Consider the following 27,903-nt stretch of genomic DNA (forward strand, 5'->3'; position numbering starts at 1 on the left):
CATATTTTCCTGCTACATAATAGCCAATTTTTTCCACTAAGAAAATTGTAAACCATTATCAAGAACAAACAAAGCAATTGCATTTCTGTTTAATTTTAAATGTTAAACCCGTTAGAGTCTAATCGTTTATACATTGAAGGCATCAAGGTTAAGTAGACTAACTTGACGGGTTATGTAATTTATTTATTATTGTTACAAAAATAGTACAGTAACGCTGTTAATATAAATTATAAACATAGTGCCGATATTAACCAGAGTACATTGTAATTTTTTTCATTAACGAAGAGAGAGAAAGAGAGATGTTTTCTGTTATTTTTACTGTTAAAAAGCTTTTGACGTACCTTTGACTTGTTTGTCTCCGGACCGCAATAGTCTATCGGCGGAAAATCACTGTACGGATGCATTTCCACTGAAGAAAGGTACACACGTCAACATAGAGTTAACATAGTAGCAATACTAGTAATCGGCGAAGGTTCACACTTAATCAAATCTCACGTTCTCGCATGACACAATTTAGCGAAGTAAACACTAAATGAAAAAAATTAAAACTATTTAAATACCTACTAAAGTTTTTGGATCAATTCCAGTAAAATAATTTCAGGTTTCGTTATCACCACCGAAGTAAACACAACCGCATTGCCATAAATTGTTATCATCGTTTGCGAACATTCTGATAACGTTATCAGTAAACAATAAAAATGCAATCGCAAAATGAAAACAAAAACCATGTATATATAAATATATATATATATTATATAAAAGTTGGAAACACATGAATACCTAATAAGTAATAATAATAAAAAAAACCGTTAACTTTTACATCGGTGTAAAAGTGTGATTAACACACCGCTTTTACAGCTAAATTGGTATTTATATTATTCATCTGATTAGATAGTGAATGTGAAAATGGTTCATTGTGCTTTAGAAGTTTTCTTAACATCCAAAATTGTCTTTAAAAATTATTTAAATTATTCAGTATTTTTTCCTCATTACAGATATTTTCGAATTTCGAGTCCAATCAGTGGAACTTAGATAATTCGATTTTAAAAGCCCTTAAATTTGTGTGTAAAGCTCTTAGTTAGAATTTATTATTAAGTCTTATTTTAATTTTTAGTAGTGTACTTTTCAAAATGCAAATAACTAATTGTCTACTTAGTGCTGCTATAACGTTTAAGCTGTAGTTATTAATTGTTTAAAAAAAAAATGGTAAATACTAATTACCGTTCGGTATTGTTTTGTTATGCATCTGTGATGTTAGTAATTTGCCTACTGTTTTAATTGCCTAACAATTCATTGACAATATTTTTGGAGTATTACTTTTGTGATTAAGGGTTTCTTTAAATATTTTATTATTTGATTTGTATTATTACATACAATAAATGATAGCAACATTAAGGTCTGTTTTTAAGGAGTTTTGTATAGGCAATATTTAAGAAAAAAGAAGTTTTTCGAAATTTCGACCATGTCAATTAATTTCTTTAAGATTCAATGAATTATTTTTAATTTTAAATCATTTTTTTTACGAGTAAAAGATATTTTGGTGTTCTTTGGCTACTTTACTATGTAATGAGGGAAGCCGATTTTCATTTAAAAACTGTAGCTCACTGTAATTAAATAAATTAAATTTGCATTTTTTTTAATATAAAACCCAATTTTTTTCATAATAAAACCAAAAATCTGTTTTATACATAAACTAGTAAAGTTGCCAAAGATCTCGTATGACTTAACATAATTAAAATCGGACCATGTAAAATACTGTATGTACAACTAAAATTATAACTAGTTGAATTTTGTTTTATTAAGGATTAATGACCTAATAAAACGATTGAACACACATTGATTAATAGTGATTTTATTGATATTTTTATATTTTCATGTTGTGATTCGCTTGTGAAAGCAGTTCTTTAGTGATTTTATTTAATTTAATCGTAATATGTTACAATAAAATCCATACTACTTTGTTAGATTTTTTTTAGACACAACAGTAAAAATTAAATATTAAAATTAAAATTTGAATTCTATTATACTTTATTAAATTATTAAATAAAAATTACTGGCATAATATATACAGCGTATTGTAATATTATGATAATTAACGACCTTCAACACAATTTTAAACTGTTCTATATCTGAATAATATGAGGCCAAATTGTTTACTCAAAATAAGTGCGATTAGTGATAAAAGTATATTTTTTAAATGGATAAAAGTATTATACAAATTATTCCAAAATATACAACAATAACAATAATAATATAACGTAAACAAGTTAAACATATTACGTTTCATATTTTTGTACGTGTATTATAAATCGGTAGATTAGACAAATTTAGAGATATATTAGATAAAAATAAATCCAAACATTTAAAAATTACATAAGTATTTTATAATTGGTTTCTAACCTGGGAATTATTTAAATGCATTTTTAAATTTTAATCGATTTAAATATTAAAATAATAATTTTAATTAACCGAATTTAAATAACAAATAAAATATTGAATAATTTTTTATATTAAAATAAAAATGTATATATAATAACTAAAATAACAGGTTTTTTTAAAATAATTCTAAAAATAATGTATTTAAATAAAATATTTTTTGTAGTATATTTGAAATATAGTGAATAAAATGTACTTCAAAAAGCAAAAGTTCATTATTATTAAAAAAAAAAATTCTCAGGTTACATTTGTGTACAATAGTCGTATCAACTGTCATAGAGTAACTAAACATAACTGGTGAATATTTACTACAAAAACCTAAACATTTTTGAGCTGACTCATTGAAATTAAAATTTCATTTTGTTTTTTTTTTTTGCAATTACTAACCATGAGTTAAAGTATATATAGTAATTATTCTCCCTAATGACTAATATTGTTTATTGTTGTGTTCATTTAATCTATGCTAGAAAAAGTCCTAATCCGAAATTCACTTACTCATTTAATTATAACATGCGCAATAAACGTATACAAAATTATTACTTTTGTCTGTAACAACTACGTTTTTAGTATAGCTACTATGTCATTTCTAAGAATTACTTAGATATTTTCTATATATTATACTTTACTTACCACAAAGAATAGGCTACAACGTTATAAGTGTAATAATATTAAGTGTATAATTATTGCATAGCTGTATTTGCATTTTACACTTCTCACGTGCATGAGACCTGCGAGTTTGGTTGCTTTTTAGTAATTAACATTTCTGACAACAAATATCACAGCTATCTATCGCCTATCAATTAAAAATACAAATTATTCGGTTAGATTAGGCTTGGGGAAAAAAAACAGTATGTATTTCTAAGAGGTAAAAAAATTTAAAAATTAATAATAAAACGCTAATTACACGTCTTATTGATGAATAAATGGTTCAAACGCAATTTCAATTACACATAATTGATTTATACTTCTCAAGTTGTTAACATAATAATTATTTTATTTGTTTACGAGTCAACTAATGATTGTTATAAAATTCACTAGTTTTACCTTCGACAGGAATGGTGGACGGTGGTTATGACTAAATACATTTAACATCATCGTTTATATTATATAGTAGTCACTAGTCAGCGGTACCTATTTCGGAAAAAAGTAGTTTTAAGTAAACACAATGTCACGTGGAACAACAATCATTTTTCATTCAAATATTCAACAATTAGTTTGTTACAAGCTGTGTAATAAACTTCACATTTTCAAACATAAAATTACAATTTCGACGTTTAATATACCATACTTACTCGGTACATAACCTCTGCTATTACTAATAAAATAAAATTTAAATGCCTCTGTTTTAGCATTCAATAAGCTCTTTATTTGTAAAACAATTAAAAAAATACAATGTACAACTTTATCTTGTGACATTAAACGAACAACAACTGGCTAATTACTTTTTTTATAATGTTTCTTTTTTTAATTATAATTTTACATTTTCAAAGCCCTAAGCTTAGAAAAATATCCATTGAAAAACTATCTTTCCCTTAAAGAAAGGGCATTGGATTATGAATATATTTTATGCCACCATCCCCTTTCTCCCCTCCACATCCACCACCCTCTCTCCTCCTTGCCCAGAAAGTTGTGCCAAAAACGTTTTAAATATCAAAGTTTTTATATGATGAAAAATGACCACTCAATTTTTTATTTGCCCCCAGCCATAAGACGTAGCCATGTAAAAATTTAAATAGCTTTTTATGCCTAAAAATGCAAAATAAATCTGATATAGGATTTTGTAAGTAAACCTGCGAGTCCTATAGTAACTGTATAAATTGAAAATATTTCTTGTGTACTAATTTTTTGGTTGAAAGTTAGACGTTTCTGGACATGCATTGATATAAGGTACATCATTGGCATTGACTATATTAGATAGATTATGATGAAAACGCCAAAATATTTATGACTGGCATTTCTTCCTAATTACTGCTTGGCTGTAGTCGAACGCTTTCGCTTACAACCGAAAATTCATTATACTCTGTACGGTAAAAAGATAATGATAAATTATAAACTTCATAGCCGGTATAAATAATGAGCGTAATTAACAATTAATTGTTGTTCGACGTCTTAGATGTATACAATACAGGCGTCAAATAGTACCTAATCGTTTAAACGGACACAACGGAAATCCACTGAGCAAATACACGTCTTATAAATTGATTTTAAGTATACATAACAACAACGTGCGCCTAATATATTTTACTCTTTTATTCTCGTGTCTTGTTCATTGTAACGCGCAAAACAATCTTACGAAAATTTCTCTTCTTTCACAATGAAAACGCACTTACATAATAAAATTGTTAACATTCTTCTAATCATTATGATTACACTTCACTTAACCAACACACCTTGTGCGGATAGTTAATTCAATTTTGTCTGATCAGGTGCGTTACAGCATCCGTAACATCTCCAACGTTTGTAGTTTGCAATGAAAACATTTAACCATTGTCGTAATGTCATTGAAAATCACACGGGTACACGTTTGCTGATCTTCGTTCTTCGTTTCACCAAATAGCTGTTCGCATAGTTTTTGCTTCGAAACGAAAGTAAACCTGCTAAACTTTAAGTTTCAGTAATGTTAAACAACCCTTAAATTTAAAACTTTGTTGGCGTTTAACCGATCACTGTTTAATCTTTTGACTTCTTCTTCCATGTAAATTGTTATTTTTGAAAATATGCAATTTACCAAGCTTCTTCATTTATACTCTTTATCTCATAAGTTATCATACTAATTTCCTGGGTTCTATGTATTCGAATTATTTGCCAGCAATGTTTTCACTATTCCATCCTTTTATAAACTACAAAATAATGTTAGTACATATACTTAAATAGGACATATTATGTAAATCTGGTAGGTTTTTATGGAACAAGTAGGCAACTCTAATGGTTTCTTCTTAACGGACAGATAGAAGAAATATATTCTTATTTTTGTAAACAAAAATACATTAACCTAGTGTACCTATGTATAAAATGTTTAATGTACATAATATGAATAGTATATTAATATGTTACATCAATGTGACATAGAATAATGTATTATTTTTTTTGTCTTCTCGCGAGATTAGGCAAAGTCTTCAAGGTTTCTTTTACGCAATAGTACTTATACATATTATATTATTATTGCCCGCACATGTGATTTTTTTCTACACGTGTTTTGTGCACACTCCATGAAGACATTGATTGCTTGTAACGATAAACGCCATTTGTCCATACTCTTTAGCAGAATTATTCTTGTCCCTTAGCTAGGACAATAATAATTGATATTTTGAAATGTTTTGTTATGGATAATGTAAGTTGTAACAAGTGTCCGAAAACAAATACTTTTCAAATATTATTTAAATAATAATGCCTGTGAAATAATTGTTTTGTTGTTGTGGTTTGTGTTGGAACATATCTGACTTTTATAGCGTTGGTTTAGAATTTTAAAAACCATTAACAAAATTGTATAATATTTTTTTCACACCAACTATACAACAATATTATACTTTGTGTATTTTTTAACACTTTACTTCACACTTTGAACATTTACCAACTTAAAGTAACAATTTTTTTATACTCTTTAAATACCTACTCGTGCGAAGTAATAACTTAAGATATAGAGATATAAGATTATAAGATAAGTGGTTTGATCTATAAAACCTATGATTATCTGGATTAGGTAACCACCAACATTAAAATAAAATATAATTATCCCGGACAATGTTTTTCGTGTTACGGTGGTCAGTTAGGGCGAGGTTAGTTGTGTGCATTATCTAATCTAACCTCAAAACTTTGTGACTTAACGAATAAGACATTTTACCACAATAATTGGTATATAATGTAACAGACATATTTTGTTAAGGTATTTTGGTCAAACATTTTAAGCAGACCAAAATAGTGTGGTTTTTCATTGCTAAATATTTTTTCTTTTAGGATTAGGATCAGTCCAAATGTTATATATATATATATACATAAATTGTGTCAGATGTATTAAGATGACGGACATAATATTATAATGATTCGTTTGACTATAAGTCATTAACAATATGCACTGTTAATGTTTAAGCCGGCTCATTGCAATTATAATGAGTTGGTAGCGTGAATCATCCTGAGTATAGCAAGCGCGGCCTCCTATACTGTATAACGTAGAAAAAAAAACCAAGTACTATTATACCAACATCAAAAACAGAAAAAGAATATCATAAAAAAATCTTACCCTGTACATGTAATAATGCAATTTGTTGGAAACTGTAACAAATTCAAAAATATAGCTGTCAACAGCCAATATAGTCCCTGCTGTATTATTATGTATCTTCGAGTAAAACAAGGTTCTAAAAAGTTATGATTACAAGCTGGTTATTGTTTATTACGAGACGAATTAAAAAAAAAAAACTAAACCAAAGTCCTTATATTAGAGTTTTTGATAACTAACTACTCATAATAATATTCAAAAAATAGAATACGTCTATTTTGTATTATATCCACTCCATTCGTTCAAAATCATCGCCCTGTGCCACCCTAAGTATTGTAGAACAATTTTGGATTAGATAAACTTTTTGAGTCACAAACGATAGGTACAGTGCTCATTGTATTGTCTATATTATACATATAGCCTATATTATAGTTTATAGGTAATACACTTCTACTTTTGTTCGAATAAGGAATTGAGCAACAAGACTATAATATTTATAGTCTTATTCGATGGTATAGCCTAGAGGTACCTTAAGAGATGTCAAACCGAAAAGTGGATAAATACCATCACCGGTGTAATCGGTGTACACACACATTTCATCAATTCTCCGGTAGTCCGGTGCACTTACCACCGTGTATAGACTCTAGAGGGCGCAAAATGTCAACTTGCATGTTTGTGCAGTGCGCAATAGAACCTATCCCGGGATTTATTGGATTTTACAATATATATATATGTATACCTGTCGTTTATGATGAAAATGCAACGACGGAAAGTGCAGCGGCCAGCTACCCTGGCCAGTTGTTGCTGGAGCCTTTCATCAGCAAGGTCAAAATAGCTGTAAATTATTGTCGTGTCGAAATAACCGCTATTCATTCATTCATACCTAATCTGTTTTATTTTTTTATTTTTACAATGCCTAAGAAAAAACCCGTCCAAGAAGAACATTTTTTGGTACATCCATCCCCTTTTGTAAGTGCACCGATGGACAGTGTTTTTAATGATTTTAATGCGATATAAAAATATATATTTTATTCGAAACTTTTTCACCTAACACAATTATTATTTTACAAAAAAAAAATAATTACTCTTGCACGTTATTTTTTGTATAGAGCTATATCGACTTTTGCAACTTAAATGGCACATAAGAACATCTATATTATAAATTTAATTTAATTGTTTAGTTTATTTAAATTAATATAATACAAATAACACTACACTCCGCCCTTCGTCCCGTCCAAAATTTTAAACTTTAATAACTTTAACACTATTTATTCCAAAGTGGTTAGCAAAAATGATCAGCAAAGTATTCTTGATTTAAAAAGTTAATAAAACGGGTGGGCTACGTTACAATTTAAATTTTAAAAGTCAATAAAGCTCTAGAAAATGCTTTTTAAAAAAAAACCGTACAAAATTTCAATAATTTTTTTTTTTTTATTTATTATATTTTAATTGTTTCAACATAATCTTGTTTTTAAAATATATTTATTAATAATATAATTTTAAAAGAACAAATCAACCGGTATAAATGTATTATATCTTTTTTGTTTTGCAGATGGAGACTTGTTATTTGTACTTGAATGCTGCATTTGCTTATATATTTTTCTTCGTTGGAGACACCATCGAGTTAAAATTTTCTTTAATGTTCGCCGTATCGTTGATTTGGGTTTTTCTTTGGTTTAAATCTGAAGATTGGGAAAAAAAGCAATGGCGAGTTGGAATCCTTAAACACATGACGCCGGAAGACATTGAATGGTGGTGTTCAATTTTTCGACATTCACAATCCATATTGGTAGGTATAGTACATTATTAATGTCATAATACTAGAGGTGTCTTTGTTTTTGTGTCCCTGTCATTGTGTTACTTCCAAGTTCCACAATTGTGTGGGAAACCTGTTTTTTAGACATGAGTAGACATTATGCAGATATGCAGGGAAACCCCGAGGAATCATATCATTAACCATTTTTGCCCAGGAGGGTATGTCGTTTTTTTTCTTTACTTGGATTTTTGAGGTGCGCTTAAAACTGCCTTTAGGTTAGATTTGAATAATATCTATATAAGATATGTGACCCTTCCGACCCTAATAATGTATACTCTAATAGTACTAATAGTTTGTTCATACTTTGTTTCTAGATGGTTAATGCAGCCTTGAAACTTGGTGAAATGTTTTTTTGTGAAACCGACTTGGAAAATATGCCAAAGACATGGACTTGCACTTGGTATTGTTATTATAAACCTATGATGGGCATGATAATCATACTGATAGTAACAAAAGTGAATTTTAGTATGAACGAGTAGCACACTTCCAAAACTAATAATTATCTGCACTTTTTTAAATTTAATTTAAATAATTGCACCTATTTTTAAGTTTTTTTTGTGTACTTTTAAATGTTACTTTATTACTCCAGGTCTGGGCTTTGTATTTTAAATAGTTTTGTTATTTATAATTCACATTCAAATAGTTATTAAAAATATACAAAAAATTCAAATAAAAACTTAAATAATAATATAATTGCAAAACGATTTTCAATTTCAACTCTTAATAATTTACTATTTAAATACAAAAACGAACAATTTAAAATAGCCGGGTTTTTTGAAATAGCCGAATGAAAACTCGTTTAAACAAAAAAATTAAGAATTTGAAACGGTAAATAAAAACCGTTTGAAATAACCTATTATTAATGTTCAATAATTAATAAATATGCCCAGTTTTAATTATTCTATATTTTCACTTACTTGTATATGTATACTTACTTACTATATACGTATTACTTATTAACCTTATTTCAGACTTAGATAAAGTTCCTTTTGCATAGCTTGTTTGCATGGCTTAGACCTGCAAGCACCATAAAAGACTTTGAACTAGTGATTTAGTGTCTAGACTAAGTTTATCAGAACATCAGTGTGTTAGTACCTACTAAACAGTTTTAAAATTTGAACTTTATACAATTTCTTATTGTAAAATTGATATTCTCGTTATGATAAAACAGGTTAAAATTTATATAACATAATCACTATTATGCCTAGCCTTTATTAAAACATTTTGTGGTTGAATAAAACAGCTATCATTGTATAATCTGCATGTATTAACTGTATAAGAAATTAACAAATATGTTTTAACTGTATTTTGTCGTTTATCGTTCTAATATTATATAAAAATGATGTAACTGTGTAAAATCTTAACTGACTCAATGACTATACTTATACTACAAATATTATGCTACTAATTCTAAGAATAATCATTATAAGCAAAAATATATTATACTCAAAAGTGTCAAATATAAGTTTGCTGATTTAAAATCTAGTCTTTGTTAATCGTTTTAGCTTTAGACTTATACTATTACCGACTTTTACTATTAAGATTGTGTTTTTTTATATTGGTACACACACTATGGAAGTATGAAATAAAATAAATCTCCTTGAAATAAACATACAATAATAATGTGTACCTTACACACACACACACACACACACACACACACACACACACATATTTGAATCATAATAAAATCAATAATAATAAAATAATATATAAATAGCCAATAGTGCCAATAAATAATTTATATATAAATTATTTATACATTATGATTTAAGTACTACTATTCGACCAAGTCGGTAACGTCACGATGGTATACATAATAATAACATTATTTGTTCGCCATAAAAACAATAATAAACCGTCTTGTTCCATATTATCTATTTAGTAATGACTAATATTGGTGATTTCCCTCCCCCCCTATCCGGATTCGGACGGCAGAAAATTGCTGTACCGTCAATTTTGACATTTATTTAACTAAAGGTCATACATAATCGTCAAATCCACAGGTGTCGTGTCAAAAAATAAAAAAATTGCCAATAACAGCTGCTGTAATAATGCCGGTGTTGGTACATATTATTATAATAGCTTGTCCGTGATCCATTAGATCACAACGCTCAAGGTACTATATAGATCATGATATATTATTATACGATCATTTTTATAATATTACATTACAATAATTGACATACCGCATGCGTTGGCCGAGAAAATTAAATAACAGTATAATATTGAAAATATATATCCATCAGTTGACAATTAAATATGTTAAAAAGAAAATCAAAATTCTAATTTCTTATACTGCTATAATAGTGGGAATATAATAATGGAGCCCTGCAAAGTGGTGTATGTCAACTTTTTTTATTGTTTAACTTGTGATTTTAATATCTTATACGCGTTGTTTGAATATTGATTTACATTGTAAATGTCAAGTTTCAAAAACATATTGACATACACCACTAGTGGTTCAAGCTTGCATATGACTGAAAGGGCTCAATTATTGTAAACGAATAGAGCAATTTTTTTTTATTTGTTTTTGTAATTGATTGTTTACACTATTAGCGACAGACGTGTAAAAATTGCATTGTGTTTAAATGAATTCGTGAATTATTTGTCGAGAGTCATAACTTATTTTGATAAATTATTTCAAACGGTAAATACAAATATGTACATTTCATACAGTTTTTAAAAAAATATTTCAAATAACTTACAAGTTTAAACGGTTGAAAGTTTATTCTTCCAGATTTAAAATAATTATTTGTTATAAAAATCGCTCAGGCTTGGTTTACAGCTTTGAGCAGTAGGCACTTTCAACCCTCTGGGTAAAGACCATAGCTAGTATTTTTACATAATATTATTTGTGACATATTAATTTAATATTATTACTTTGCAACCTGTTGAGATTCACAACATCCTAACAGTGTCAGTAATATAATATATCAATCAGCCAAAAATACACACATATTAATATATATTTTAATTGATTGTAATAGACATTATTAGCGTAACTGTTTATTGAATCATCTACTGTATAAAAATTGCACCAACTATATTTTTTTTTACAATAAACAAATCAATAAAAAATACTTGAAAATCTGTCGCTTCGGCACCTGCTGGCTTTCACTAGAAGTTTGCAGCCCCCTGAGAAAACATTAATATACTGCTCTTTTTGTTTAGCGATGGATTAAAGAAAATTGGAGCCAAGATTTATTTTTTTATCGACTAGAACTAAACAAACTGACTTGTTCATTTATCGATTTCATCCGAGCGCGAATGTAGTGTAACGAAACGATAATTACTTATTTTTAGCTACATTTATATAGTTAGTACTTGCTTTAATGTGATATTTCAGAGGAAAAATTGTCTTCGAAACAAACAAACAGGTTTACATCGTTAAAACGTATCCGGGACTATGACGTAGGTGTATTTTGCATTTGTATACTGTCCACCGGACTTGTATAATTTTTTATCGATATACTTGGTCACATGGTTTTCATCGGCCATCGCTTGTTCATTTTTTATTTATAGAAATACCGCTTTTTGTTCGACTCGAATTTGATCCAATTTTTGAAATTCTATGAAAGCAAATTGCAGCGATCGACTTGAAATCAAAATATTATGCTACTTGGTTGTGATACTCAAAACCCAAAAGGTAACTCCTCAGAGGGGAAAGAACCTACCCAATCGACAAAATTTTTACTTCCCTTCCATCATTAAGTATAGGCACCGTATAATAATATGTAGCTGATCCCAGAAGCCAAATCTTTGGTCTATTGACCAATTTTAGCTCTACACAAATCGGTTTAAATTTATTAACATTTTTAGAACAAGTCGCGCACTGCCCCTTTCTCGGAGTAACATAAAATGGGCATGTATGGACATTTATTTATACTTAATTAAGAGTGGTATACTATGCTAAAATACTTGCAAAATAATTTTGCTGACACCCTCTCCCTCTCGGTTTTATAAAATTGTAAGACATTTCCAAGTTGAGAACTCGTATAGAAGAATTAAAAAAAAAACAAAATGTAAAGAAGTCGACAATAACAAACAAATAAAAACCACATTTTTACTCGAATACACATCATTGTGTCAACTAATTTCTATTTACAGCTGCAAAAATAATAAGTAATATTTTATATAATTTATTAATTATAACTTTAAATAATATTTAAATACATTATTTTTAGACTGTTTCAAATTACCTGTTATTTTAAATACATATTTTTATTTCATTTTATAATTTCATCTTTTATTTAAATACATGAGTATTTTATTTTAATCACGATTTCGATAAAAATGTCAAGCAAGTATTACATACAATTAAACCGGGTTGTTACTTTTTTTTCATATTTAACTGAAAAATGTGTACTTATATTTTTATTTACCGTTTGAAATAACAAATACCTAATTGAAATAAATAATTATTTATAACTCGATAAAATATTTGATTTAAGTACATTCGGCGCATTTTTACTGGGGCGTTTTAAATTTTCACCATCAAAAGGTTTAACAATGTTTTTGAAAAGTCTGTCGCCATCTTGCGTGGCACAATAATAATATTATCAGACATGTCTTGTATGTGGTCACACTGTAAACGCTCTTATCAACGGTTCTTATCGCCGTTCGTCAAAACAAACCAGCAAACAAAATTCGGTTCCGGCTATAAATGGTATTGTTTCCGGTTCGATTTTGCTTTTCGCCGACTTCGTCAATGTTTTACTTTCGGTAATTCGAACACGCTTTTTTATTCGCAATACTCTTATCGACCGTTATGAACGGCAATCTGTCCGACATGTTGGAAGTGTATGTGTGCACAGCTTTGGCCGAGCCCGAAATCAATCCCAGGAGGTATAGGAGAGCCATGACCGTGGCCGAACTGAAGAACAAGCTCGAGATGGTGACGGGCCGGTCGGCGGGCACGATGAATTTGTCGGCGTACAACAAGGACAAACTGGTAACGAAATTGGACGACGACGACTCGCAGATAGGTTCCTATCCCGTGGAAAACGGCATGGTTTTGCTGGTCGAAGACCCGGCCTACCAGAGTTCGGATCAAGACGCCGTGGACGGTTACAAAATGACCGAAGAGGAATACAACGCCAAACAGGTACATCTCCGTCGCCACCGATTGCTTTGTTTGTAATCGTTTTCTAACGTTTTTTGCCGTTCCATTTTTTTTTAGGAAACTTTGAAAAGTTTTTTAAAAAACAACAAATTGGGCAAGTATAATCCGGATTACTTGAAACAGCGTGAAAAGGAAGTGCAAGAAAAAGAGGAACAAGAAAACGCGGAAAAAGAATTAATCGACACAATGTCGGTAGGTCAGAGGTGTTGCATAAGATTGCCCAACAAGCCCGTCCAGCGGGGCACCGTTATGTATTTGGGTAGATTGGACGACAAAAACGGCTATTGGGTTGGTGTGAAATATGACGAACCATACGGCAAACATGACGGGTGTGTCAACAACAAACGGTATTTCCAAACGCCTCCTAAATACGCATCCTTTGTAACGCCGTCTGCCGTCGAAGTAGGCGATTTTCCAGTTATCGATGATGAACTTTAAATTAATCATTTTGCTTCTTTCCTATTATCGTCTCACATTTTTGTAACACAAATTAATTTATATTACTACTAAAATATGGGCGAGCCCGCTACGACAATATAATTTTCGTACGTCGGTACACTATTCAAATAATGTTAAATGTACTACATGTTTAATTAGATTAATCTAAGTATAGATGTTATATTTTTGAACTTAGTTTGTGATAAAACGTTAAACGTGTTTATATATTTTTATACGATACGTCCATAAATAACTAATAACGTCTTTAACTTATCTGTTACGTATAGATTTAATGTAATTCATTATAATATGTAACAATAACACATTCCTTGTATACATTTTTATTATGATTTTTGTTTTTTGTAGAAACGTGTAGGTTTTCCAAAAATCAATAAAATCGCTTATGAATATTTTACCATAACAATTGTTGTAACGTCGTTATGACTTATGTATACTTAATGTTAATGATTAGTGAAAATCATAATCAAATTAGGCTTGTCACTGTTATCCTCAATCAGTGCTGTGACAAAATTTTAGACAAGTTTTGTATGCGTGACATATATTACAATAACATCAAGATTTTTCATCAAACGTAATATTGAGTCGGACTTTATTATATGACACAGAAGGGTACTAACTGTGAAGTTGACTTAGTAATTCAAAAGAATAAATAAGTAGGTAATACATACAATTTTTTGTTTCTTTTAGATATAGGTTTAATTTAAATTTTCGTTTCAATAATTCTGGAAGTTTTTTTAAATTGTATTATTAATTTGACTTTTTCAAGGAGATGGTTAACATAGCTTATGTTCAACAAATTTTATTTCAGACTTAGAAATAATATAATATGTATTTATTTTCTATGTAACTAAATACTTTTTTTTTTATAAAAATTCATAATTTTTAATTTTGTGTGAAGATACACATAGTTTATTCGTGAATTAACTTAATTTAAAACCTTTATTCATTTAAATTTATAATCGGTTTTCTATTGTTTGTTATTTATAGGACAAAACAAATAATTTTTCATCACTAATATACAGGACATTTCTAATCATAATAATAAATTACTGAAATTTAGTATTTACCCAAAATAATACCGATTAGTTAGAAAAAAGTTGTATTGTCTCAAGTTGGTAATTTTTAAACTGATAACACAAAATATGATAAGGCCAAATTTACTGATAAGTGAATAAAGTGATAAATGATAACGTTAATGCGCATTGCGTTACAGTTCTTATTTGTAAAATTTGAATTATTCAATGAATTTAAGTATATTAAAACCATAAACGAATTGTGAATTTTCCAAAATGAGTTTGGTCGCTTTGAGAGGCCTTTGCAAATGCATATTCTTGCCAAACTTGTCGCGTTCCAGCCACTACACGAGTGCGATCAGTTTGAAAAATTTGTATCCAGACAGCTCGTTGAAACTAACAACACCGAAACCCGATCAAGTATGTCATATGTTCGACACTTGCATATGTATAATATTATATTATATTTAATATAATTTATTTAAATATTCAACACTAGGTACCGGGCAAGGACGGCGAATTCAACGGCTTCATACCGATCGACCAATTGGAAATCACGTACAGCACGTCGAGCGGACCCGGTGGACAAAATGTCAACAAAGTAAACACCAAAGTAGACCTGAGATTGAAAGTCGAATCGGCTAAATGGCTTGGCGACAATGTCCGACAAAAATTAATCGAAATCGTAAGTTATTTATTAATCGTCAAACGATGTGATGAAACCACAAGGAATGCGTTTTGGTTTTTTATTTATATTTTATTTTAGAACAAAAACAAGTTGACCAAAGAAGGATATTTAGTGATTCGGTCAGAAAAAACTAGGTCGCAACAATTAAACCTGGCCGATGCCATGGAACGGCTCCGCTCTATTATTTGGAAAGCCGTCGAACCTGAACACGAACCTTCTGAAGAAACTGTAGAGAGAATAAGACGCAGGTAAATAATCGATATATCATGTCATGTTTTTATAAAGTCATTTTTAACCTTTTTTTTTTTTATTAATATTAGAGCTGAAAGTGCAAATCGCAAAAGATTGGTCGATAAAAAAATGAAATCTTTTATTAAAAGCGATCGTCAAGCTCCCACAATCTAGTTTCATTGCTGCCAACCTGTCAGTAATTAATTGTTAAACAATTTTTAATGAAAATTATTGTTTGTACAACATATTTTAATGTAAATACTGTACTTACAAATGATTTTGTTAATTAAATATATTTTGATATTAAGGAGAGAAATACATTTTTTAGTTCACTGAATATTATCGTTTTTTTTTTGTGTATGATAATTTTTTTGTTAAATAATATGTGCACAAGTTATTACAATATCAATTTTAATTGCTTTTTCTATTCAAATATAATACATCACTTATCTACTATTCCTTATTCAATAAGGGATTACATGTCTCAACTAATAATTTTCTATTGATTAGTATTCGAAACTGTGTTTAAAATATATTTTAAAGGTATTTTTTTAAACTTATTATGTTTGGCAACAGCCAAAAGTTGATATTTACCCACTTTGGTCATGCCAAACTGATTTTTATTTTGTTTTAGAGAATATTCACACATCTATTACTACAATCCATGCATAAAAAATATATATGAAAATTAAAATATTAAATAATTATCGAGACTTAAAAAAAAAATATTATTTTAAAATCATATTTTTGCTGTAATCAAGTATTATTAATAAAAGTAAAATTTTGATCAACGTACACTGTACCTGGTGTTTTAAAAATAATTTTATTTTTTTTACATTACCTTACCTTTTTTTTTAACAGACTTCACTAAGAGCAAGTGGTCATTTTAGAATTACTTGAGTGATTTTTTGCAAGTATTTTTTTTAATCGAAAACCTATTAATGTATCACATAAGATGCTAGTTTTCCCGTACCTAAATCTTTTTGAACTTTTGCCGCTCGGTGTGTCGCCTATGCCTTGGTACCTGTCTGGCCGATCGTTCAGCTGCAGTGTTTACACGCGTCCAACCACCAGTGCTATTTTTGTAAAAACCACATTTCTTCAAATCATCACAACAAGTGCTGCAAACACGATATAATAATAATAAGGATGCGATGGGTAAAAAAAAAAAATCTAACTTCAGTCAACAAATACATCTTTAATATTTTTCTCAACTAGCCCTAAACATAATATTATTACATTATACAAGAATAAATAACCGAATAAAATATTTTTTAACAAAAAATACAATACGGTCGATTCATATTTTTTTCCTGTTTTTTTACATATCATAAAATACTTGTCGGCGTTTGTTATTAACCATCGGTTAACGGCGGACGCGTCGCTAGCCAGAATACGCAGATGTGTTTGCCTACAAAAACTAAATAAAAATAAAATAAAACGTACAAAATTTGGTTGAATACTAACTCAGTCTCGTCATAATTTCTTTTTTTTTTATTTCGAACAATAAAAGGCTCCATCGCTTAATAAAAACAACATTCGTTACTAAAGAAACTTCAATATTTTTTTTCCCCGTATAATCGCACAAACTTTCCGGACAAAATTAATCGTCCTTCTGCGAAGTATGCGTTACACAATAACACAGAAAACTTTTTAAATAATAAAATAGTAGTAATAATAATAATAATTCTAAAATAATATATATATATAAAAAAAAATGTATTTACAATTTATTACGTGGTGACGCGTTACTGTTTGCCGTTGACAATTTCGAGAAACGAACAAAGAACATAGTAGGAACACCGTCGAAAGTTTAAAAAAAAAAAAAAAATTATTCTAAAAAAAATACTTTGGTTAAAAACTTAAAGCGAACTAAAAAAAAAAAAAAAAAGGATAAAGTAATGTTGAAACAGTATTCGACCGATTTTATTTCCTGAATACGACGTGAGGAAAATATAGTAATGACTAATTATTATTATTTTTTTTATTAAAAAAAATAAAAAAATAGTCTTAAGTTACCAATACATTAAGCTAACCGTTTTCATGAAATAAATATTTAAAACTTAAGAAAATAAAAAAAAAGGTATGTAAAATAATAATAATAAACAAAAACCCGGCGGTTTTTAAGAATATTATATGAATTTGAAACAAAAAAAGTACTACAAAAGTTTAACAATTATAACATTATAAGTCGATATACTTAAATACATTTTTTTTAAAGTTTTTCATTATAATAGTTAAGACAATTTTAACCAAAAAAATAAAATGAAACAATAATAAATTACTGTATAAAAACGTATTTATACTATTTTTATTGTGCGATTTCGTTCGGTTTACAATTCAGTAAGAATCGGTCGAGTTAAAGAAATACAAAAATATACAATTATTATTTCAATCGACAGAGAGACTACATTTTTTTTTTTTTGTATAGCCCTTATAAAGATAATGAAAAAAAAAGTTTATTTATACTTATTGGGAATATACACTCTATTATTAAGCTTAAGGTCCTCACAAGTAAAAGCAACAATGGCCGTTAACGAACAGCATACAATCGGACCTGATTGAGAAAATGACATTATTATATAGCACCTTTAGGCGTCTAAAACACGCGGCATGACTAATTAACATACATAACAACGTTATCGTAGGTATCATATTGTTTATGAAATAAAGAATAATAATAATAATAATAAATACCTTAACCATCGTCTGTTTTTTTTCCTTAGTAAGCTAAGCTACTAACAATTGTACTAATAGTAATTTTTTTTTTTTTAAATCACAGCGATCAAATTGTAGTTAGAAAAAAAATTAACACCGAACTCTTAGGAAATTTAATTAAGCCGACTACTTTAAATTGGTTATTAAAAAGGCCGAGTGTATTTTTATAAAACACGGTCAGAATAGGTAAAGGGACGACAACAAATAGGAGATATTTTTTGAAAATTTGTTCAAAATAAAAAAATATACATATTTATGTACTACGATTGCACCAAAATATTGTTTTCTTATTATTTTTTTACAGTAATCCTCCTTTGCGGGCAAAGAACATGGAACTAATAAGCGTGCCATGCGTCGGCTGAGAACTGTCATTGTCCGTCGACTGTGTTGGCGGACCAACCGTACCCAAATCCATGCGTAACCTCGGACCTTTATCGGAGTTGTCTAACTGTCTCAATCGTCTTTTTAACGCACCGTTTTCCGGTTTCGGCGGCTCAGACGCTCCAATTTCAAACACCGGTCGGCCAGATTCGTCGGTCGCAACGGTGGGTATGTAATGTTTCATGGTTTCTACGAGTCGTATGCCTGCCAACGTCTACAAAAAAAAAACAAAAGAACATTATTTTAAGTCCATGGCCGTTCGCACTAGTAAATAAATTACTTTTTTGTCGGGCCTGACAACCGCCTTTGATTTGCGTGACTTGTGTTCGGTCGACCTTTCGGTGCCCGTTAAAGTCTTCAACAGTTTGGCTCCACTGTGCATCAAATAACCTGAACCGAATTTATAAATAGTTACACTAAAGTTCTTTTTGTTAAAACATTTCACAATACACTAACTTACCAGGTAATCCAAATGGATGCGAGTAAGGAGAGTCCGAAGGCGATGGAGAGCGTGAACGATCAGGTGTACCTCCGGGCGAACCGTAGGGACTATTACAAGGTGTGGCCGTAGTGGAGAACATAGGAGTGGCCAAGGCGGACGGTGTTATGGCCCGGATTCCTCTTTCGTTTAACATGGCAGCCAAACCACTGTTTGTGGAAAATGTGGTCGTCGAATTTCTTCTAGATAACATCGGAGTTCCTTCTTTCGACGGCATTTGACTATTTACGCGACTGTTCACTGTTGTTGTCATTGCGCTGCCTCGAATACTGCAAACATGAGTAGGTCATAGTAAAAAAAGTATAATTTTTGTTTTGTTAACTAGAAATGTTACCTCGGAGTGACACTAGTGGTGCCGTCGTCCGGATGCATCACTGTGGAATTGGTCATCGTGTAAATATAACTAGACATCTGGAACATTTTGCCGGGATGTTTGGGTTCATCCTCTTCGATTTCATCAAGTCTGAACGTTTGAGGAAGACCTGCTATCGGCGCCGTGGAATCACACTTTTTAATTACTCCTTGCGGCTGTTCCTCGAGAATAGCACTCAGCGACGGTACCGATTGAGCGTTCCACTGTTGAAGCGTAAACGAACCTTGCATAGGCTTGACCAACTAACGAGTGGAAGAAAACAGTTATTAATTTTTTTTCTCCAAAACGTTAACACTGGCACAATATATTGAAATACCTGTAGTTTGCTTGGCGTTTTCCAGGTGGGTAGACTTATGCTTCCGGTGGACATCAATGAATCGGGCGTTCTGGTATCAGCTGAATCGTAAGGATCGCCAAACATGAAACCGGTCCCTAAAGCGGCACGGCGAGCTTTGATCGAAGCCGGAGTCAAACGTTTCAGAGCGTTTGCCAAATCCTCTGAGCCCGGAGCACCAGGTATTCCAGGCTGCTCGCTAAAATAAAGATGCAAATCAATTAACAATTTATATTTTTATGTGTAAAATAAACACGTACATAATGAACGAATCCGTATCCGAGAAATCATCACAGTCGCTTTGGGTGGCCGACTCTTCGGTCAGGTCGTTATAGGCGGTTTGTCTGGACATGTTTCTCGTACTGGTTTCCATCGATGAGGTCAGCTTCATCATGCCGATGGACTTTTTGTAGCTACTGGCGCCGGACCTGAGGAACAACAAACAAACATGTGGTTACGAAACAAAGACTTAGGCCAAGGTCGAGACGGACTCGATCAGACTTACATTCTGCCAGTGCCTATGCCAGAGTCCAGACTGAGCTCGGAGAACAACGAGCTCTCCAAAGAGCTGTGGCCGTGACTGTGTAGCGCCGTGGAGTTCAAGTACGGCGGAAGTGATGTAAATAGTGGTCCGGTCCGAGCAAGTGGTACATTCTTGTCCTTGTGACCTTTGAGTTCTGCCTGACACTCGTGAAGCATCGCAAGCGCCTCTTCATATTGCTTTTTCACTTCCGCTATTTCAGCTGCTAGCTCGTTCTGGGTGTCTCTGGCCAACATGAGCATCGACATGAGTTCGTCGTTCTCATCGGTTTTCTATTTTGAATGAAACACACACATTGAATCAATAGAGAATTTCTTTGAAAAATATTAATGAAAGTTTACTTACGATTCTCAATGAAGCCTCGACACTAGCCAACTTGGATCGCAGGAACTCGCAGTTGTTGTGCAGGGTGACGTTCTCCTCCCTGTGTTTGTCCGCTTGTTCCATGATGACGGACAAGTCGGATCGGGTGTTGCTCAGCTGAGAGGCGAAGTCCGACATGAGCTGTGCTTCCTTGGCCTCTATCTCGTCAGTCTGCATGGCCAGACGGTTGGCTTCGCCACGCAAAGACCTATTTTCGTCTTCCATGCTCTTGAGCCGCTTTTGCAAGTACTCTGCGCTGACGCCATAGTATCTTTCCCCTTTGGCGGTTTCGTCGGCTAAAACAAAAAAAAAGTTAATAATAAAATAAGTTATTGTCAGTGTCAAATAATTAAAAAAGTCATACAAATGGTGTGCTAAAATAATATACCAACTATCCCCTGTGATTTCTGAGCCACACGGAAAAATAAAAAAATCACTTAGTTTTAGTTAAATGTGAATACCATTGTCATCTCCATCTGGAATATGTATACTTTTTTTTTTTTTTACAAACGTATTCTTTTAGAAAATATCACGTCGTTTGAAAAATTAATGCAATTTAAAAGACGCGATGATAAGTGAAACCTTTAGTATTTTATTTATAAAAATAAATTCCTTTGATTGTCGAATATCGCTTTTATTTTGTAATTTTGATTTGTAATTTAAAATTATGATTTAGGAATTAATGATTACTATAATATATTATCTACAAACTAAATTAACAAAAAGTATAAATGAAGTGAACTAGAATAATGTCGGGTGTCAATTGGAAGGAAACTTGTTATGTTTAGAGAACAAAGGCGTAAATATAGTAAATAAATTAGATATTTGTGATCAACGCTGTACAAAACATTTTTAGAACAAGATCGAAAATACAACATGTTTTTTCTCATAATATGAATCTGCTTCCAACATTTTCTCTAGTTTGTCTTATTATTATTTAAATCCCCTTCAAAGTTTAAACAAGGAATTGGCGTGCTAATAAAAATGTATACTGATTCTCGTTAAAAATTCATCAAATTGTTTTGCAAGTTTTTTGTTGTCAATTACCATTTTTATCACATTCGTATCCCTTATCAGTTTATTTCCCCTTATCAATGCTTATCACTATACGCTCTCTTATCAGACGATTACTTCAATCACTATAATAGCTTGTCTGCCGATGTTCCTTTCCATTTCGATTTCCTTCAGTAAACAAACATAACATAGCCAAGACGTTTTACGCCATGTTAACAAAATGCGGACGCGGATTAGTCGCGCAACGATTAACGCGAGTGTATTTATTATATATATATATATATATATATATATAACCGGAATTCCGAAGTTTGGTATCGTTTAGCACGGTTGTTGTCCTTTGGACGTCAGTCGTGCGTCTAAACCAAATGGAGATGTAAATTTCTCAAATCACTATTGTACGCCAGATTACCGACAATTTTTCCAAAGGCTAGGTCTGGGGTATATTATTCTTATTATATATTATAACAGGTGCACAAAAACTCACCCGCTTCGTAGCCCGTGTCGTCAGCATCGTTGCTGAGTATTTTGATGAGATCGTTTTTCTTCTGCAACTCGTACGACGCTTGTGTGTATCGTTCGTTGACGGTTTTCAATTCCGTCTCGAGAAATCCAACCCTGGCCTCCAAGGTCTGATTGCCGGCCAACAATTCTTTGCCGATGCGGGCGGTCAACTCCAAATCTTTTTCTTTCTACACAAACCGGAACAAGTAAATAAAATATAAGCACCTAAACACCGCGTACGAAGCACGTCATGTCAAGACACTCACTTCGGCTAATAGTTGGGTTACTGCTTCGATATCATTGTAGGTCTTTGTCATTTGGCTTACGCGGTTGCTGCATAGAACTGTAACACACGGTTGAAAAAATATAATACAAGTCCATGACGAGCTAATGTGTGTACACACTCCGACGACGACGGAGATTAAGATATTTAATAATATTTTATATATAGTTAATGGTAATTTACTCTGACAGTACACAACACACACGAGGTCTACAAAAGTTATGGCGGACCTATGACGCAGCGGTATAAGTGCACCGCTGATATCGTACAAACCCCAGAGGAGAGGTCGCCGAGGGGGTCGATAAGGGCTGGGGGTAGGGCAAAGGGGTAGTTTTATTGATCTGCACGAGCAGCTCATTTCGTTATATTACGTCTCTAACGACACCGGAACACATTCTGGTCCGACGTTCACACTTTGTGTATGCTTTCCCCCCCCCCCCCATAGAATTTTTGTACATATAATCACAACAGGGCGTTAATTTGTTTAAAAACAAATTCAAACATGTATATTTATTATATGTAAACAAATATTGAATTTTTTTATTTTAATAAAAGTCGAAATAAAGAATCGAATAAAATAAAAGTTCAAACATATATATATTTAAAACTAACGTTATTTGAAACAAACAAAAATGCAATTATAAAAATACGTTTATTTAGGTAGAAAATCAAATAAAAATACCACAAAACGGGTTTAAGAACTTTTTTCTGAACATAATATAAATAAATATTAAGTAGATATACATGAACTATTTTCAAAACATCAAACAAATATTATACTTATAATAATTTCTACCAAACTTCTGGAAAACGTTCATACTTATAATTATAAAATTGAAGTTATATTTTTTAAAACAATTTGAAATTTCTGTTGTAATGGACATTTTATTGTTTAGGAGCATTCCAAACATATCTATAACTAAAGCACTTAAAAAAATAATGCCTGAATCATATTGTTGTCCAATTTATTAGCTCTAAGCGATAAAATTGCAATAATTTTCGATTTAACAAGCTGAAAAATTTACAAAAACTAAAGCATTTTTATATAAAAGTAATAATAATAAAATATAATATTGTAGATGTGACGTGTCTAATTTAATTTTTGATAACAATCGGCTATTAATTTGCAGAGAAATAATAATGTACATTTAAGTATATACGATTATTATAGTAATTACACACACAAAAGCAATTAACGAGAAGATCGTATGAAATTAAAAAAAGTCATGCTTGTCTCTCATATAAACTTTTTTTTTGGTAATAAAAAAAAATTCTGTAATCATTAAGGTTATTTTTTTTTCTTACAAAGAATTATTAGATATGTTAAGTTGTTCTATCAGTATCGACTATTGTTCTTATAATTAGATGCAATAAAAACGTTTGCCCTGTTACAACCTTATGTAACCTATCCATATGTTATTGATCTGATGCCGAGGTCGTAATAATAATAATAATAGAACAATACAAACACCCGTATAAGAGATTTAATACCCTTAGGAGAGATAAATAACAATATCGAGATCACAACTAGTGTCTTCGACGAAACCCTTTGAGAACACATAACACACTTTGGGTGACAAGACAAATTAATCCAATCGTCTGAAAGCTCAGATGATCGGTTCTCTTTTGCTATATAATAAAGCAAACGACTATGATTCACCAAAGTGAAAAAGACCTTAGATGTATCCAAGGTCGTGCAATGCGCTTTACTGGTGAATTACTGATTTGTAAATCTAATGTTGCAATCGCAAACACTTATAATTTGAAAAAAAATCGTCTAAAACAATTTGGTCGGACTCTCCGTTTTTTACTTTATCTTTTATCTATCTAGTTACAAACAATGTTATTCGTGAATAAAAAAATATGATCTATTATCATTATACTATAAAGACGTTATTCGTCAAACGATAAAATTTATATTTTTCCCAACTCTGCACAATAACATAAATATTTCATTGTAAAATATAGTTAATATATTAAGTAACCCATTTCGCGTGATGCATTTGTAATGGACTTTTGTAAAATGAAATATATTATATACATTAACAACACACGCATATATTATATAAATACTATAAACGTGCTAAGTTGGAATATTAATGACCTGATGAAAATCGCTATGTATAAGACCCAAAGCGTAATAAAAATCCATACGCAAATTTCGCCAAAACCATTTTCAAGGGTTTGCATAATTATTTCAAATTGTTTCAAGGTCGAGACGTTGAACACAAATCTTGTGTGGGTAGTAACCCAACGACTGACTTACAACTTGGATCAATTCAAATTTCAAGGTTTAAGATTTACGGTTTTAAAATATTTGTACTAACCAAATGAGTGGTTAGGGATGATGTGAAATTTGTACCAACACTCCAAAGTTAGGACTAAAGTAAAATGGCTTGAAAGTAAAGCAGAATACGTTGAGTTGGCCAATTACTATATTTACATGGGAAAAGGCGAAGAAAAAAAATATTGCATTGTAAATGAATAACAGCTATTGGTAAATATATTGACTTTTTGAAACGAGTCACTTAAATAAGATAAATATTGTTAGAGACTTTGCTGGGAAAAATCACATCCAAGATTCGTTTAAAAGTCGAAACGCGACAAACGTTAAGTATACAAAAACGACAGTCTGGCGTCGTACTTAATAAAAAAAAATATGTATAATATAATTCAAAATCCATTGTCGACGTTAACACAAAATGGCTTTGGTAAAACCCTTCAACGGCGGTGCGTCTGATTGATGCCCGTGAAAATAAAAAAACACTTTAAGTTGACATTATAAGCTATTAAACGTGTAATATAAGAAGCCAAAAGAGTTTTTTTTATGCGGTTAAAACAAACCGATTAACAAGATTACATAATTGTTATCATCCACTATCGTTATGATAATGCCACAAACTTAATAGAACCTGTTTAAGTTGGATCCTTGGAAAATAACAAAGTTATTTATGCAACAAATTATTTAAGCAAGCGATGATTATACATAAAAAACATTGTTAAACGAATCTATTTGGGCGCGTAAAACAAACGTTTTAAAGTGCCTAATACATATTTTGCTTCTATAATTAATTTTTTTTTTAATAATTAAGTTATCTGTCATACTAAAGGTAAAATTACTACGACGAAACCAGACCGAAACAATATAATTTGAAAAATGATAGCAAATATTGTGGTTTAAAAAAAACAATATTTTTTTAAACTATTAAAGGTTTTAGCACGTTACCTACTAGCTTATAAAAATGTTAATTTACATTAGATATTTTGTTGTAAATATAAGAGTTAATGAAAGGAATCACTCTATTCGAGTACTTTTTATTTCACAGCTTTAGTTAGGTAATTATGATTATGTTATCATATTAAAAGCACTTAATTTCTTTGTTGTATTTTTTTAACTTCTTTGAGATTTATGTGCTATGAAAAGTAAAAAAATAAACGATTCTAGATTATTTTAAAATTTAGACAATTTGTTTTACCTTTTTAATTCTTAATTTTTTAGTTATCCATTTTAATCTTTCTCTTAGTTTTGAAGTTCGATAACCTACATAATACTTCCTTTTAATCTTTAATGACTAAAAACATTAATAACAATCTGCAGTAAAAGTTAGTCGTTGACCAGTTTTCAATAATTTTAGATTTATAACTTAAATATTTGTTTTTAATATCGTTAAAAGCGTTAACAGGGTATGGATCTATTTACAAACACACTTTTGCATATCCACCATACTCGACGATTAATTAGTACACTTAAATTGCCCAGCAAATTAAATAGGCTAATTAGTTGTTTTACAATTTAATGCACTGTAATTTTAAAAATAATTACACAAAACTTGTTGTACAAGACACTATTTTTTTCTGATGAATGTTAGGTTGATTAAAAGTTGTTATAAATACCTCAAATTTTGTTAGTTACGAGAATATTTTCAATAGTAAATTAAATGACAAATATTAACGCAACAAAGATAACATATTTATCAAACGTTGACAACATTTAATGATATTAAAAAAAACAAGCCTTTATAAAAAAAGTATCACACAAACACACTCAAAGGGGAACAACCTTATATACTGTTGCATACACTCATACTCGAGTTTATAATAGTATAAATAAAATTCTTAATAATTTCTTAAACAATTTAAACGCAAAGATAAATTTGTATTTAATACCAACATTACTAAACCATAACCCAGAAACAAAAGCGAACAGTGTCTGTTATTTGATGGTCGTCAATCATATTGCATAGAAGACATGGCCAATAGTAGTATTAGTATAGTTACTAATAACAAACAGACACGACTAGATCGGGTTAATATACCGAAAGAAAGTGAATTTGATCGTTAATATTCAACAGCGAACACGGCGAAATATCGTGCGGATTTTTTGGGGTTACCGAAAGTTAATTAAAAGTGAAAATAGTAAAAACATAATATTTTCATGGAAGTAAAAATTATTTTATTAGCTAAATCCTATTTTTATTCCATTAAGTAGTAGGTACGATTTTAAAATAGTTAATTAGACGGTTCTCATTAGTAAAATCGCGTTGTTATAATTAGAACGCAATTTAAATTATTTAAAAACCGACGAACATAAACAATCATATAAAACATATTCTGTCAATGGTAAATTACAAGTATATGTAAATATCGTATCAATATTTATAGATACTTGTTTATATCGCTATAATTAAATTAACCTAACCTGGTATTTTGTATTGATCCTGTTTTTATTTTGCATTGGCTTATAAAAATACAAAGTATTTATATTTACTATTATTCATTGGTTAGTTACATTGATTTAGGTGGAATGAAACGGAATAAAATATAAATATTAAAGGGACAAACAATTTTTCAAATATAAATTTAGTAGAGCATACTTAAATAATAGTAGTATTAGCAAGTTTTGTGATATCCA

The 27,903-nt window shown here is 30.4% G+C and overlaps 5 protein-coding genes across 8 annotated transcripts in view; 3 read left to right on the top strand and 2 right to left on the bottom strand.

The window, feature by feature from the left end:
- LOC126843402 (inositol-trisphosphate 3-kinase homolog) overlaps window positions 1-602 on the bottom strand; it is a 74,505-nt gene extending 73,903 nt beyond the window's left edge. The window contains exon 1 of the mRNA XM_050580936.1: window positions 342-602. Within this exon, the coding sequence (XP_050436893.1) occupies window positions 342-404 (63 nt within the window). The 5' untranslated portion in view covers window positions 405-602. The remainder of the gene's footprint in view (window positions 1-341) is intronic.
- A 6,853-nt stretch (window positions 603-7,455) lies between these two features.
- On the top strand, window positions 7,456-9,828 carry LOC126843418 (uncharacterized). Its single transcript, XM_050580961.1, has 3 exons — window positions 7,456-7,618; window positions 8,202-8,438; window positions 8,780-9,828. Exons 1-3 carry the CDS (start codon window positions 7,562-7,564, stop codon window positions 8,942-8,944), a joined length of 459 nt encoding a protein of 152 aa, XP_050436918.1. The 5' UTR covers window positions 7,456-7,561; the 3' UTR covers window positions 8,945-9,828.
- A 3,264-nt stretch (window positions 9,829-13,092) lies between these two features.
- On the top strand, window positions 13,093-14,369 carry LOC126843410 (tubulin-folding cofactor B). Its single transcript, XM_050580952.1, has 2 exons — window positions 13,093-13,572; window positions 13,648-14,369. The coding sequence occupies exons 1-2, from the start codon at window positions 13,237-13,239 to the stop codon at window positions 14,026-14,028; spliced, it is 717 nt and encodes a 238-aa protein (XP_050436909.1). The 5' UTR covers window positions 13,093-13,236; the 3' UTR covers window positions 14,029-14,369.
- Window positions 14,370-15,228: 859 nt separating this feature from the next.
- On the top strand, window positions 15,229-16,318 carry LOC126843415 (peptidyl-tRNA hydrolase ICT1, mitochondrial). Its single transcript, XM_050580955.1, has 4 exons — window positions 15,229-15,482; window positions 15,562-15,747; window positions 15,829-15,998; window positions 16,071-16,318. Exons 1-4 carry the CDS (start codon window positions 15,339-15,341, stop codon window positions 16,153-16,155), a joined length of 585 nt encoding a protein of 194 aa, XP_050436912.1. The 5' UTR covers window positions 15,229-15,338; the 3' UTR covers window positions 16,156-16,318.
- Window positions 16,319-17,159: 841 nt separating this feature from the next.
- The window catches only part of LOC126843397 (trafficking kinesin-binding protein milt), a 37,676-nt gene continuing 26,932 nt past the window's right edge, over window positions 17,160-27,903 (bottom strand). For all 4 annotated transcript variants that reach the window (XM_050580928.1, XM_050580925.1, XM_050580926.1 and 1 more), the window contains 10 exons: window positions 22,975-23,051; window positions 22,692-22,896; window positions 21,173-21,486; window positions 20,792-21,099; window positions 20,547-20,714; window positions 20,269-20,485; window positions 19,914-20,194; window positions 19,541-19,848; window positions 19,361-19,470; window positions 17,160-19,294 (listed from right to left, as the gene is read on the bottom strand). In XM_050580928.1, coding sequence (XP_050436885.1) covers window positions 18,998-19,294; window positions 19,361-19,470; window positions 19,541-19,848; window positions 19,914-20,194; window positions 20,269-20,485; window positions 20,547-20,714; window positions 20,792-21,099; window positions 21,173-21,486; window positions 22,692-22,896; window positions 22,975-23,025 — 2,259 coding nt within the window. In that variant the 5' untranslated portion in view covers window positions 23,026-23,051 and the 3' untranslated portion in view covers window positions 17,160-18,997. The remainder of the gene's footprint in view (window positions 19,295-19,360; window positions 19,471-19,540; window positions 19,849-19,913; window positions 20,195-20,268; window positions 20,486-20,546; window positions 20,715-20,791; window positions 21,100-21,172; window positions 21,487-22,691; window positions 22,897-22,974; window positions 23,052-27,903) is intronic.

The sequence above is a fragment of the Adelges cooleyi genome, unplaced genomic scaffold (genome assembly GCF_023614345.1).
Source record: "Adelges cooleyi isolate 19-005CV unplaced genomic scaffold, UGA_ACOO_1.1 ACOO_flye_CR_arks_rails_tigmint_CR_PRNA_574, whole genome shotgun sequence".
Taxonomy (NCBI): domain Eukaryota; kingdom Metazoa; phylum Arthropoda; class Insecta; order Hemiptera; family Adelgidae; genus Adelges; species Adelges cooleyi.

Bases quoted from the DNA above. Each gene is read 5' to 3' on its own strand.
- LOC126843418 (XM_050580961.1), top strand. From the start codon at position 7,562: ATGCCTAAGAAAAAACCCGTCCAAGAAGAACATTTTTTGGTACATCCA. The intron at 7,619-8,201 runs GTAAGTGCACCG...TTTGTTTTGCAG, and splicing joins TGGTACATCCATCCCCTTTT to ATGGAGACTTGTTATTTGTA. The intron at 8,439-8,779 runs GTAGGTATAGTA...CTTTGTTTCTAG, and splicing joins GACATTCACAATCCATATTG to ATGGTTAATGCAGCCTTGAA.
- LOC126843410 (XM_050580952.1), top strand. From the start codon at position 13,237: ATGAACGGCAATCTGTCCGACATGTTGGAAGTGTATGTGTGCACAGCT. The intron at 13,573-13,647 runs GTACATCTCCGT...ATTTTTTTTTAG, and splicing joins AGGAATACAACGCCAAACAG to GAAACTTTGAAAAGTTTTTT.
- LOC126843415 (XM_050580955.1), top strand. From the start codon at position 15,339: ATGAGTTTGGTCGCTTTGAGAGGCCTTTGCAAATGCATATTCTTGCCA. The intron at 15,483-15,561 runs GTATGTCATATG...ATTCAACACTAG, and splicing joins CAACACCGAAACCCGATCAA to GTACCGGGCAAGGACGGCGA. The intron at 15,999-16,070 runs GTAAATAATCGA...TATTAATATTAG, and splicing joins GTAGAGAGAATAAGACGCAG to AGCTGAAAGTGCAAATCGCA.